Source organism: Callorhinus ursinus, unplaced genomic scaffold (genome assembly GCF_003265705.2).
Source record: "Callorhinus ursinus isolate GAN/ISIS: 27379988/994484 unplaced genomic scaffold, GSC_fseal_2.0 scaffold20, whole genome shotgun sequence".
Taxonomy (NCBI): domain Eukaryota; kingdom Metazoa; phylum Chordata; class Mammalia; order Carnivora; family Otariidae; genus Callorhinus; species Callorhinus ursinus.
Genome location: NW_027397082.1, coordinates 22303097 through 22316471, shown reverse-complemented (window position 1 = coordinate 22316471; position 13375 = coordinate 22303097). Strand labels below are relative to the sequence as shown.

At 50.1% G+C, this 13375-nt stretch overlaps 1 protein-coding gene across 1 annotated transcript; it reads left to right on the top strand.

The window, feature by feature from the left end:
- Positions 1-7837: 7837 nt before the first annotated feature.
- Positions 7838-10477, top strand: FRAT1 (FRAT regulator of WNT signaling pathway 1). Its single transcript, XM_025880618.2, has one exon. It carries the CDS (start codon positions 8055-8057, stop codon positions 8901-8903), a length of 849 nt encoding a protein of 282 aa, XP_025736403.1. The 5' UTR covers positions 7838-8054; the 3' UTR covers positions 8904-10477.
- Positions 10478-13375: the final 2898 nt, after the last annotated feature.

Here is a 13375-nt window from a genome sequence, read left to right as displayed (position 1 = left end):
GTGTTAAGGAGCTGAGGGTTTTCCTAGGGAGCCAATGTGGACATATGCAGAGTGGGCGTGGTGGGTAACCTGAGCAGGGTTGGGCATTAGGAAGTTGATCTCCCAGCCGAGTGGATTAAAGGGAAAGAGGCTAGGGTACAGACACAGGTTGCATGAGCTCAGCCAAAGAAACACGAAAGACGTCGGCAGTGGGACCAGAAATAGGGCATGACTACTGGCATCGGCACTGAAGGCCTTGGGGAATAAGAAGGCAGAGTTAAAAGATCAGATTGTAGAGCCTGGGTAACAGCATGTGGATAGGTTTGAGAAGGACGGGTTTTGGCATCATCCAAAACTGAGTTTGAATACTGGTTCTGGCACGGGTAGTCTATATGATCTTGGGCAAGTTTTCTTATCTGTGGGCCTTGGTTTCCTTATCCATAAAGAGGATAAAACCAAACTCAGGGGCGCCTGGGGGGCTCAGTTGTTAAGCAGCTGCCTTCGGCTCAGGTCATGATCCCAGGGTCCTGGGATCGAGCCCTACATCAGGCTCCCCGCTCAGTGGGAGGCCTGCTTCTCCCTCTCCCACTCCCCCTGCTTGTGTTCCTTCTCTCGGTGTGTCTCTCTCTGTCAAATAAAAAAATAAAATCTAAAAAAAAAAAAAGATGGAGACTTCTACATAAAAAAAATAATAATAATAATAAAATAAAACCAAACTCAGAGGTTATTGGAAGACTAAAGGAAATAATATCTGTAAAGCACTTTTTGGTTTAGCTAATAGGTATGAAGTTTCTTTTGGGGGGTGAGACAAATGTTCTTAAGTTAGATTATGGTGATGGCTGCATAACTCTGCAAATATACTAAAAGATGCTGAACTGTACAATTGAAATGGGTGAATTTTATGGTATATAAATTAGGTCTCAATAAAACTGTTAAAAAGAATAATCAGTATGCGGTAGCTGCTGTTATGATCTGTTTCAGCTCCTGATCTGAGTACTCCTCATAGGTCTGCCTGACTGGAATTGCTCTCCAAACCACCTCTGCATATTTTCTTGTTGTTGTTGTTGTTGTTTTAGAGAGGGCAAGGGGGGGCGGGGGTGCAGAGGGAGAGGGAGAGAAAGAATCTTAAGCAGGCTCCACCTGGCGTGGAGCCCAACTCAGGGCTCCATCTCACAACCCTGAGATCATGACCTGAGCCTAAATCGAGAGTTGGACGTTAACTGACTGAGCCACCCAGGTGCCCCTGCAGATTTTCTGTTATAGTAGCATTATCTTTTAAAAGTTTCTGGGTGGCATCGACAAGGGAAAATGTTATTTCTTCCTCACATAAAAGAGATCCAGAAGTAGGCAGTCTAGAACTGCCTTTGTGTCTTCAGACATTGTTTGAGATTCCTTCAAATGCACTGCTTTTGCATAGTTCAAGATGGCTGCTGGAGCTCTAACTATCACATCCACATTCCAGGCAACGAGATGAAAGGAAAAAAGAAAGGTTTGGCCCCCTTCTTACTAGGGAGGCTTCTGACATATCTCAGTGGCCAGAACTTAATCACATGGCCCCATCTAGCTGCCAGAGAAGCTGAAAATTGTGATACTGGGGCTCTGGTGCTTCTGCAATGTGGGGTTTATTGAAGGGGAGAGTGGTACCTGGGAAGCAAACAGCAGCTTCTGTTACAGCTTCTATTTAACAAAGGGAGGCAGAATACAAAGATAGATAGATGATAGATAGATCTTTGAAAAGAATAAATGATTGTATAGTTTGCCTCCAGGGAGGGAAACTGGGTGGCTGGAGACAAGGATGGGGGCAGGACTCTTCACTTGGCTCATTTTGACGTTTAGAATTTTGAACCATGTGACTGCATCACCTATCCAAATAAATAAAACTAGAATCTTTCTTTTGAAAATACTGAATTATGCTAGCTGATCTTGCATCTCCTGACTTCCAATTCTGTAGATTCCACTGCTGTCCCAGGCGTCCAGACAGGCACAAAAACTCTGCAGATCCAAGACTGTCTAGCTTGACACCTACTTTTCCCTTCCTGTTGCCATCCATTTGGCAAGGGCAGCACAATCTTTTCTGCAGTTCCAGAAATGGCAATGCTAACTGCATCAGCCTATATGGGGTCAACCTGATAGTCCCAGTGGAGATGTGCTCCTGATAGGGCCACTGTTTACCTATGACGAACACACAGTAAGGGTTTATTGGGTCCTTGTGTTTCTATCCCTTCATTCTTTATTCCTTTTCCAATGGTAGATGTCCCTGAGCCTAGCATAACCCAACAGCTAGCAGAGAGGACCTCAGCCCTTCCGTTTTTCCAATGATTCTCAGAACTTCCCCAGAGCCTCAGTAAATTTCTCCATGGCTTACACATGTTACACAATCAATTGAAATTACTTGCTCTAGTTCCCTAGCACTGCTCTAACAAATTTCCTAAAACTTGGTGCCTTAAAACAATAGAAATTGATTCTCTCACAATTTTGGAGGCCAAAAGTTGAATATCAAGGTATCAGTTAGTAGGGTTGGTTCCTTCTTGGGGACTCAGGGGGAGATGCTGCTCCATGCTCCCTATAAGCTTCTAGTGATAGCTGACAATCCTTACCATTCCCTGGCTTGTGGCAGCATCTCTCCAACCTCTGCCTCTGCAGACACACGGCATTCTTCCTGCATATCTCTGTGTCCAAATTTCCCTCTTTTATAAGGATGCCAGCCACTGCATTAGAGCCTACCCTAATCCAGTTTGACCTCATCTTAACTTGATTATATCTGCAAAGACCCTCTTTCCAAATAAGGTCCCATTTACAGGTTCCCAGCAGACAGGAATTTGGAGGGAATCCCATTTAACTCAGTGCACTACTCAAGTCTCCACCTGCCCTTCTGCGTCCCTCTCAACCTCATCCCATGTTGAGTCCTTTCTACTTTTATAAATGGCAAAATATTTCACACTCCTGAATCAGTGTTAACCCAAAGCCGCTTATCCAGTTTAACCACCAAGTTACAGACCCCACTGTTCCTAGCACCCCATTTAACCAGTGGCCAGTTATTGTTCCTGTCCTATCAGCAGCCTCAAGACATTTTCAACTTCTGATTTTTCCGTTTCCAGCTTCCTCAGCTGCTACTCTCCTGAGAGGTGTTTAATATCTCATTAGCACCTCTTTGCGTCTCGGTGTGAATCCCTAATCTCTTAAATTCTCTGTGTACAAATCCCTCCTCCCCAACCAACTCAGCTCCTAGAGCCTCCGGGTCTGGGCGCTGGGCAGCAATGAAGGGACTGGTAAAGAGGTGATCCATGTCTGCCTTGCTGCGGCAGAGGCCCATCGCTCAGCACTCCGGGATGCCGCTCAGCACTCCAGGATGCTGCTCAGCACTCCGGGATGCTGCTGGCCTCGGAAAACAGTGTCAAGCCTCATTCGTGCCATACAGTTTGAAATCCTGCACAGTGGGGGTTAAGAACTTAATCAACCTGCAACAGACTGCCTACATCCTTTCTGCCCTGGAGGATGAGTCTACACAGTTCCCATGCCAAGCGGCAGGCAACCCACCAGCCGGGTGTCTCCTTGCTCCCTTCCTTCCCAGTGGCCTGCCCTGAGCCCCCCAGGCCCTGGGCAGTTCTAAAGGAAAGTCATAAAATTAATCAGCTCTTTTGTGTGGCTTATTGTTTTCTAGCACTTGATTCCTAAACATTTTCCGTCAACATAATTGAAAGAATTTGACCATGAACTATCCTGTTACCCAGCACCTATATTCTACCATTAATAATTTTTAGCATTTAAAGAACTGACATATATACTTTTGAAGTGTCCGCTTGTGGCTTTTAGTATATTCACTACATTGTACAAACATCACCACTAATTCCAAAACATTTTCGTCACCCCAAAAGAAACCCCCTACGCATTAGGAGTTAGTCCGAATTCCCTTCTCCTCCCATCCCATGCCAACCATTAATCTACTTTCTGTCTCTACGGATTTGTCTTTTCTGGGCATTTCATACAAATAGGATCATACAAGATGTGGCCTTTTGTGTTTTCATTTCTTTCATTTAGCATAGGTCTTCAGGGTTCATTCATGTTATAGCATAGAACAGTACTTCATTCCTTTTTATGGTGAATGACAATCCGCTGTATGAAGAGACAACATTTTGTTCTTCCATTCATCAGCTAATGAACATTTGCATTGTTCTACTTTTTGGCTATTACAAATAACGCCACGAACATTTCTGTGCAATGTTTTGTGTGGACATGGGTTTCCAATTCTCTCAGGTACATATCTAAGGCGTGGAATTGCTGGCTCATATGGTAACTAATGTCACATTTCACTAGTCATGCTTTACTGTATATCTACCTGTCTCCTGTCTTAACCATCCTTCTAACCATATATTAATCCATCTCGTGTTTGTGTACACTTGAGAATAAATCGCAAACATCAGTACACTTCACCCCTACACTCATCAGCCCGTCTATTAACTAGAATTCTAGTATTTGTTTGGTTTTTTTCTTTGCAGGTAAAATTTACACCCAGTGAATTCTAGGTGCATGGTTCAGTAAGTTTTTTTTTTTTTTAAAGATTTTTATTTATTTATTTGAGAGAGAGAATGAGAGACAGAGAGCACGAGAGGGAAGAGGGTCAGAGGGAGAAGCAGACTCCCTGCTGAGCAGGGAGCCCGATGCAGGGCTCGATCCCGGGACTCCAGGATCATGACCCAAGCTGAAGGCAGTCGCTTAACCAACTGAGCCACCCAGGGGCCCCCTGGTTCAGTAAGTTTTAACACATGCATATGCCTGTGAAACCCAAGCATCGGGCTTCTTCCAGGTCAGTCCTTGTCCCCACCACACCCTCTCCAAAGGCAATCTGTCTTCTGATTTTTTTCCCACCAAAAATTAATTTTGCCTGTTCTGGAGCTTCATATAAACACAATCATACAGTATGTGCGCCTCCTTTTCACTCAGCATACGGTTTTTGAGATGCATCCATGTTACTGCATGTAGCAATACTCCAGTCCCTTTGGTTGCTGAAGAGGATTCTGCCACCATCATCATGGGACTGTGCCATCATTTACCCATTCACCTGCTGATAAACACTTGAGCTGCTGTTTTTATGCTGTTTCCAGCTTGTATGAATAAAGCTGCCATGCTCATCCTCGGCCATAGGCCGCAGTGTGAACCTAAGCGTTTATTTCTCTTAGGTAAATGCCTAGGATTGAAATTCTTTCATAGGGTAAGTGTATGTTCAGCTTTGTAAGAAACTGCCAGACCTCTTCCCAAAGTGGTCGTACTATTTTTCATGCCCAGAACGATGTATGAGGCTTACAAATTTTGAACCAAAGAATAAAAACACAGCTTGTAAGCTGCTAATCGTAAGCTGCATTTAGATTTTTAAATAATTAGGTTTAGAATATTGTACTAATAAATGTCTGTCTTGACCATACTTTCAAATGAATAATGATTTAAAATGAGGGGATGGCCCTTTCAAGATAAAAATGCTCAGCAGGGGCACCTACATGGCTTAATCAGTTAAGCATCTGCCTTTGGCTCAGGTCATGATCTCCAGGTCCGGGGATGGAGCTCCCCGTCAAGCTCCCTGTTCAGTTGGGGAGTCTACTTCTCTCTCTCCCTCTGCCCATCCTCCCTGCTCGTTCATTCTCTCTCTCTCTCAAATAAATATCTTTTTTTAAAATGCTCAACAAACCAGAAATAGAAGGGAATGTCCTCAACCTGATGAAGCCATCTTTTTATAGAGACAACATCATATTTGATGATGAGAGACTGAATGCTTTTCCCTAAGATCAGGAACAAGACATGGAGGTCTGCCCTCACCATTTCTACTCCACATTGTTCTAGAGGTTCTAGCTGGACAACTAGGCAAGAAAGATAAGGCATCCAGACTAGAAAGAAAGAAGTAAAACTATCTTTATTTGTAGATGTTAGAATTATATAGAGAGAAAATCCTTGGGCGCCTACTAAAAAGAAGTGATGAATTTTATGACATCCTGTAGAAGTCCAGATTTCCAAGATTTAAAAATTCACTGGCTTTCCTCAGACTGCCTCTTCCTTTATCCCCACATTCTTCTCTCCACACTTGGAAAGAATAACCCCAACTCTTTTTAAACAACTACCCACCTATTCCCTCCATGCCATCTCTCTTTGAAGGTTTGCTCCTGTAATTACCCATCTTAGAACTGGCCACCAAGACCCCAGAGTCTCTTTAGCTGGAACCCCGAGTTCCTCTGGCACTCCCTTTCTGAATTAGACTGCTGTCCTGCTCTGTATTCTAAATACTACCGCCTGGCTTCTATATTTGTGTGTACATGCATTGTGGCCGATTTTTTAAAATAGCTTTATTGACATAATTTACATATGAAATTCACTCATTTTAAGAGAATGTTCAATGATTTTTAGTAAATTAAATTATTAAACCATCACCATAATCCGGTTTTGAATATTTCTCTCACCCTGATAATGTCCCTCCCCTGGTTGGCTCATAAGGACTGGGCCACCAAAAGTCTACCTACAAGTGTAGAGTTTGGAAGTTAGGCCTGAGGGATTTGGGATTTTGAATAAAGGTCTAATACCTCCAGGCAACAAGACAGTAAAGGATCATTTTTCCATCTCTCCTCCTTTTAAAAAATGAAGTCTTGGTTAATCATTAAGCCAACCATGATATCTTGAAGGATTAAGCTGATCCATATCTCCATTATCACCCACATAGCTCATATTCCTCCCCTGCTTCCCGCTCCAAGAGGATACTCCCCTGCTGAGCTGAGGCATTCTTTTTTTTTTTTTTTAAAGATTTTATTTATTTATTTGAGAGACAGAGAGAATGAGAGAGAAAGCACATGAGATGGGGGGAGGGTCAGAGGGAGAAGCAGACTCCCTGCTGAGCAGGGAGCCCGATGCGGGACTCGATCCAGGGACTCCAGGACAGGATCATGACCTGAGCCGAAGGCAGTCACTTAACCAACTGAACCACCCAGGCGCCCGAGCTGAGGCATTCTTAAAAGAACTTTCTAGCTCAGTGGCGCCTGGGTGGCTCAGTCGGTTAAGCGGCTGCCTTCGGCTCAGGGCATGAGCCCAGGGTCCTGGGATCGAGTCCCACATCGGGCTCCATGCTCGGCGGAGAGCCTGCTTCTCCCTCTCCCTCCACCCGCCTCTCTGCCTACCTGTGCTCTCTATCTTTCTGTCAAATAAATAAATAAAATCTTAAAAACAACAACAACAAAAAGAACTTTCTAGCTCAGCTCACACCCCCGTCCAAGACAAACGACCTCCTCCTCTCCAGGACGGCCAGCCCCAGTCCAGGCCCGCATATACCCGTGCTCCCGGTCAAGAAATACTCATCCCGCCTTTCTTCGCCAATTCTAACTCTGCCACCGCTCCCCCGCCCCCACCCCCATCGAACCACAAGGTCCCCAGTTTTCCTTTTTATCCGTGTCAGCCTCTTTTCCCTAATCTCCAGACAGACCCCTAGCCTGAGATCTCCTTCCTCGCCTCACTCGCCGGGTCATCACTTCCCAGACGCTGGCACCCGGACCTCTAAAGCGCAAATGCCAAAACCAGACGGGTAGACGCGCCTGGAGGAGGGGAGTGTGTGGGTGTAAGTGTCTGTGCTTGTGTGTGGAAGAAACCAACTAAGTCCACGCCGGTGTTCATTTTCGGGAACTGCCAACCACGCCCGGCTGCCAGAGCGAGTATCCGCACCCCAGCGCCCTCCTGCACCCACCACTCCGGGTTGGGGAGCTCAGAAGCAGCTAGACTTCACCCTGCACCGGGGCCCAGCGGGCGCCCCGCCCCTCAACTGTTCGGCGCACCCCTTGCCCGGCGCGGTGGTAGGGCCCGGCGGCGACGTCACCCATTGTTTACAAATCAACCCGAGCCGGTAGGATTCCGGCTCCCGCGGCTGCAGGCGCGCGGCGCGAGTGCCTGGCGGGCTCTCGCTTCCGCGTCCGCCCGGGACCCCCGCCCCCGCCCCCGCTTCGGCCTCAGCCCCGCGCCCCGCGCCCCGCTCCGCCGCGGCCCACCGAGCCCCGCCGGCCGCCGAGCCGCCAGCGCCGGCCGCAGAGCTCCGGGTGCCCGGGCGGGGGGCCATGCCGTGCCGGAGGGAGGAGGAAGAGGAAGCCGGCGAGGAAGCGGAGGGGGAGGCAGAGGAGGAGGAGGAGGAGGACAGCTTCCTCCTGCTGGAGCAGTCGGTGACGCTGGGCGGCTCGGGCGAGGTGGACCTGCTGGTGGCCCAGATCGGCGAGACGCTGCAGCTGGACGCGGCGCAGGACAGCCCGGCCTCCCCGTGCGCGCCCCCGGGGCCGCCGCTGCAGCCCCCGCGGCCCCCGGCGGCCGTGCGGGCGGACAAGGCCCGGCCCCCAGCGCTGCCGCTGCTTCTGCCGCCGGCGCCGGCCGAGGCGGTGGGCCCGGCGCCCCCGGGGGCCCTGCGCTGCGCCCTCGGGGACCGCGGCCGCGTGCGGGGCCGGGCTGCGCCCTACTTCGTGGCCGAGCTCGCCGCAGGCCCCAGCGCGCTGTCCCCACTGGCCCCTCAGCCCGGCCTTGACGGGCCTTCGGGAGCAGACAAGCGGGGCGCCCCGCAGCCGCTGTCGGGCCCGTGCCGGCGAGGTTGGCTGCGGGGCGCCGCCGCCTCCCGCCGCCTGCAACAGCGACGCGGGCCCCAGCCCGAATCCCGCACCGGCGACGACGACCCGCACCGGCTCCTGCAGCAGCTGGTGCTCTCGGGGAACCTCATCAAGGAGGCGGTGCGGAGGCTTCATTCGAGACGGCTGCAGTTACACGCAAAGCTTCCCCAACGCCCGCTCACCGGGCCTCTGTCGGCCCCAGTGCATGAGCCCCCTTCGCCCCGCAGCCCTCGCGCGGCCTGCAGCGACCCCGGAGCGTCCGGGAGGAGGGCTGAGCTAAGAACTGGCGACGGCGTTCTTGTCCCCGGCAGCTAACACCGCGGGAGTGGCCACAGCGCCAGCCTCTGCCTGGAGGGCATGGGATTCCCCTGAGGGCTGCATCTCTACTCAGACTGGTGAACTCGCGTTTTTGGAAGTGGGCAAACAAGCTAATGCAGACGAGGAATGGAAAAACCGCGAATATTTTCGCGGGGAACTAATGGAGGGCCCCGATGCGTTTGAAAAGCAGAAGAACTTGGCCCTATTTGAGGCGGATTACAGGACGCACCCCAAGCTCACATTCAGTAGTACTCCTTATTTGGCGTGACCAGCCCCAGCGGTGTAGCGTGCAGTTCCACGTCGCCTCTCGGGGCCCTCCAGCCCGGCGACCATGTGGCCACACTCCATGCGTCTCAGGATCGCCGAGCGCCCAAAGGAGGAGGATGATCCATCCCAGTTACTTGCTTTACTTTTTCAGGGCTGGTTCCTGATCCACTTTGGGGGAGGGGAACATGAGTAGACAGACAGACCATCATTTCAGGGAGAACCTCAAACTGCCAGACTTGAACATTTACGACTCTTGAAAAAAACTCATCTCATGTCTTGTGGGTGCTGGTTCTTAATACAAAACACGCGGTGCCATGAAAGGACCTTTTGGGGAGTTGAATAGCAGTAACGTTTGCTCTGCCTCCGCGTTGCAACTGGTTGCGGTTCTCGGAGGGGCGGGGGAGGGTCCCGCGCGCGCTGGGGAGGGGGAGGCGGGGGCGGGCGCTGCCGCGGCAAGGGTAAGGTGAGCCTCGGAGCGAACCCCCCTTCCTCTCTAAAATATTTTCGCAGCCGGCCCCCTCCTCCTCAGGTTCAAGGTCACTGTTTCCTCAGCGCCCGCAGGGTTCCGGGGCTCCAGGAGAGCAGAAGAGTTGCCGGGTTCTGCCTGTACTCGGGAGAAGTGCTCGGTGTTTTGCAAGTGCTGGAGTCTCCTAAGGACACGCGCACCGCGGCCACCGCGGGTGTGGGGAGGCGGGGACGTGCCGGGCGCCGGTGCCTTCCGCCGGTGGCCGCGCCCCGGGCTTTCATAGACGCTGCCCAGAGTCTTAGCCTCGGGCCCGGCACCCCGGCTCGGCTCTGCTGCCCTACTCCTAGCGGGTGGCGCTGGCGCTCCTTGGGGCCCGGGCTGGGGACTGGGGAGACGCCACGTGACGGGCACTCCGGGGACACAGCCTCGCACAGCAGCTTATAATGGACTCTCCGGGGCCATTTGCAATAACAGCTGCAATTCCCTGGATAGACGGAGTTGATGTCCTCCCTCTGCCCCTCCCCCAGCCATGCCCGCTCGCCTTTGTAAGTGAAGGAAACCGAGTAGAAAATGTGACCCTCCAAACGGAGAAGCTGCAGCCTTTGCCATTGTGAAGCGTGGTGAAGTGTTTTTAACATACTGTTCACTTAGTCTGAGGGATCGAAAACCGTTTTGTTGGTGTTTTAGTTTTAAAAAGATTCAATGGCTTGTTCATCATCCAGATGTGGCTGTTGACGTATCTACACTTCGCACCGGAGTGTCTGGAATTGTGGCTATCCTGATTATAGGATTTTAACTTAACTGAAATACTTGTTTTTAATAAATGCATTGGGGTTTTTGTTGGGGTTTTTTGTTTGTTTGGTTGGTTGGTTTTATCTTACTCCTGCCTCCGGTCGGAAAGATGCACAGAACACATTTCTCTAATCCATAAACCTAAAAACACTTGAAATCCTTGTCAGCCTGGCTTGTGGATGGTAATTAGAGCGCCTTTGTGTCTGAGCAGCTCCCTAGTTAAGCAGGGTCTGCGTGGCTGGGTGTGTATTGGTGCTGGCATGAAATTAAATGAAAGTGAGGTCAGGTTTTGGACCAATCCCATTCACTAAAACCTTAGAGCCTTTTGGATTACTAGTCCGTGATGGAGCTGTTTTATGAAGCTGCCTCTGCGTGTATTGCAGAGGACATCAGATCAGCCCATCACTGCGGACTGGGAGGCTCATCACTTTTTTTTTTTTTTCTTTCTACTGTGTTCATTAAGTGGACTTGTTTCACAAGGCAGTCCTTAAGGCTGGGGCAGCTCTTGGGTAGGGGCTGATCAGGCTACAAACCCACTGTGGGAAAGCTGGCTGGCGGCGTCTGAAAGGACTCCTCTCTTTGCCCTTGGCATGTTTGCTACCATTCTCTCCCTAAGCGGTGACCTAACAGCCCGTCTCTGTCCCTCCCTTTCTGAGTTACTTCAGTCTGTTCCCTCCCGGAAGGAGCCACACTAGGCGACAGATTATCCAGGGTTCAAGGCTGCTTATTACATGGGGTCCTTGGACAAGTTGCTCAACCTCTGTGGGCTTTGGTTTCCTCATCCATAAAGCAGACGAGAAGTGAGAACAGGAAAAGGTTCACGGTTGCTGGCACGTACTGGAGATGAACAGTCCAGTCCCTACTCCTTCCTTCCCAGGACTGCCCCTTGGTAGCCAAACGACTGGGTCCTCAGTTTCTCATGAAAGAAGAGCATGCCATGGTCCCAACAATGCTTTCTGGGTTGAGTGCTATGATACAGTCCTGATTTTCTAACACCCTTTCGGACTCCATGCCTGGTGTCTGTACCTCCCCATTCTCTCAAATACACCCACAGCCCCTGATGGCCTGTGAGAAATACCCCCAGAGCACACCAAGCCAGCTATTTCCTACAAGCTGTCCAGGAAGGGCTGTGGGAGGCTTGTCCAGTGCCGTTCAGCAAGGGAAGGGTGATTATGGAGGCTCTAACAAACTGAGGAAGGGGGATGAGGGGCTCCAAGGGTGCAGGTGGCTGCCACCTCTGAGCACTGAGCAGGAGGAAAGTGGTCAGGTGCTGGCTGCCCCTGGCACTGGAGTAGCCCTGAGGTCCTCAGCCCCACTACTTAAGTGGGGATGGGATTTCCTGGAGGTCGAAGGCTTAGGAGCAGTCCGGGGCCAAATTGGCCAGGATTCGATGCCCTGCACAAACTGTGCTGGCTTCTTGTAATGAATAAGGCTAGACTCAATCATGGGGCTCAGGCAGTACTACTCCCTCCTTAAAAAACGAAGACTGGAGAAAATGAATGCCTACCATCAGGCACTTTAAGTACACTATAAGCCTAACTGCCCCTCTTTTTAAAAATCCTGCAGCTCCTACTAGTCACCCCCAAAATCCTTTTTCAGAATAAGTCAAGGCGTACACAAATGATTTTAAGTTATTAGACCATTGTATAGGTGGAAAGATAGTCCCAGAAGGGACGGGGCAGAGTGACCTACTGAAGTCACTTATGAAGTCAAAGGCCTATCAGAGTCTAGAACCCAGGTCTCTGGGCTCCCAGCTCAGGTCTCTTTCCAGTAGCCTAGTACCATCACACACAGTCCAATATTGTTCACTGCACCACTTCACACATGAATGACACCCCTGCCGTTGTCCAACATGGCGGCCCTGCCCCCGGAACCCGGAAAACCCTACCCCGGACTCCTAGGCTGAACTAGAGAAAGCCAGCTATGCCACAACCATTTTCTTACAAAATCTTCAGCATCCTATGAAGACAGCTAGCTGGCCACAGAAAATAGAATAAAAGACCAAGCTCTAAAGTCAATGAACAAAATACAAAACAAATTAAAACACAGAAAGTGGCAAATAACAAGCACTGTGAGATAAAGAATGGCACGCCTCACGGAGAACTGCCGAGTCTGCCACCCCAAGATTTCGTTCTAAATTAGGCCCAAATGCTACAATATTTGGATTCAATTTTCACCCTTCCTTTTTCAGCTCATAAGCAGAGACATGGAACGAAGATCAGACACCACTTTCCTATCCAGCAAAGTCTGTGTTGAACCCTGTGATCCCTTCCTTCCAATCAGGAAAGAGTTACCCTGGCAACCAAATTACTAACTCACTCAATTAGCTGCCCCCCTCTTCCACCAATGCTCAGTAATCACAGAATGTCAGCCCAGGGAGAGCTCAGCCTCAGGCGGTCTAGTGCTATTGCCTCATTTAGCGATGGAAGCCCAGAGAGGTTTCCACTCAGAGGTGCACTCGCTAGAACACCGTGCAGGCTGGTCCAGGCAAAGGGGCAAAACCTGTCCCGTGCTGCACGTCCTCCTGGTCTTCCATCCATAACTGAAAGGAGAACAAGTGACCTGCCCTTCAGTTTCCCAGAAAGCATGAGAGATAAGAGTGTGGGCTCTGTAGGCAGCCCTCCACTGCCTCCCCAAAGGCGGCTGTGGGATTCAGGGCAGGGTCCTTAATCTCAATGATCTCAATGAACTCATCTGCAAAATGGGGTAGGAATAGAGCCTACCTTGAAAAATTGTGTGAGTATTCAATTAGATAACGTAGGGGAAACAAATAGTAAACACTCAAATAATAAAACATCAATCCTGGAAGCTGTTGCATGAAGGCCACTGCTTTATTTTCTGTGGAAAATCCTGCCTTTTGAAAGACTTCTTCAATCTGTTTCTTAAAAAACATAAACCTGAGGGCACCTGGGTGGCTCAGTTGGTGAAGCGACTGCCTTCGGCT

What these genes read in the sequence shown, in the direction of transcription:
- FRAT1 (XM_025880618.2), top strand. Translation starts at nt 8,055, where the DNA reads ATGCCGTGCCGGAGGGAGGAGGAAGAGGAAGCCGGCGAGGAAGCGGAG.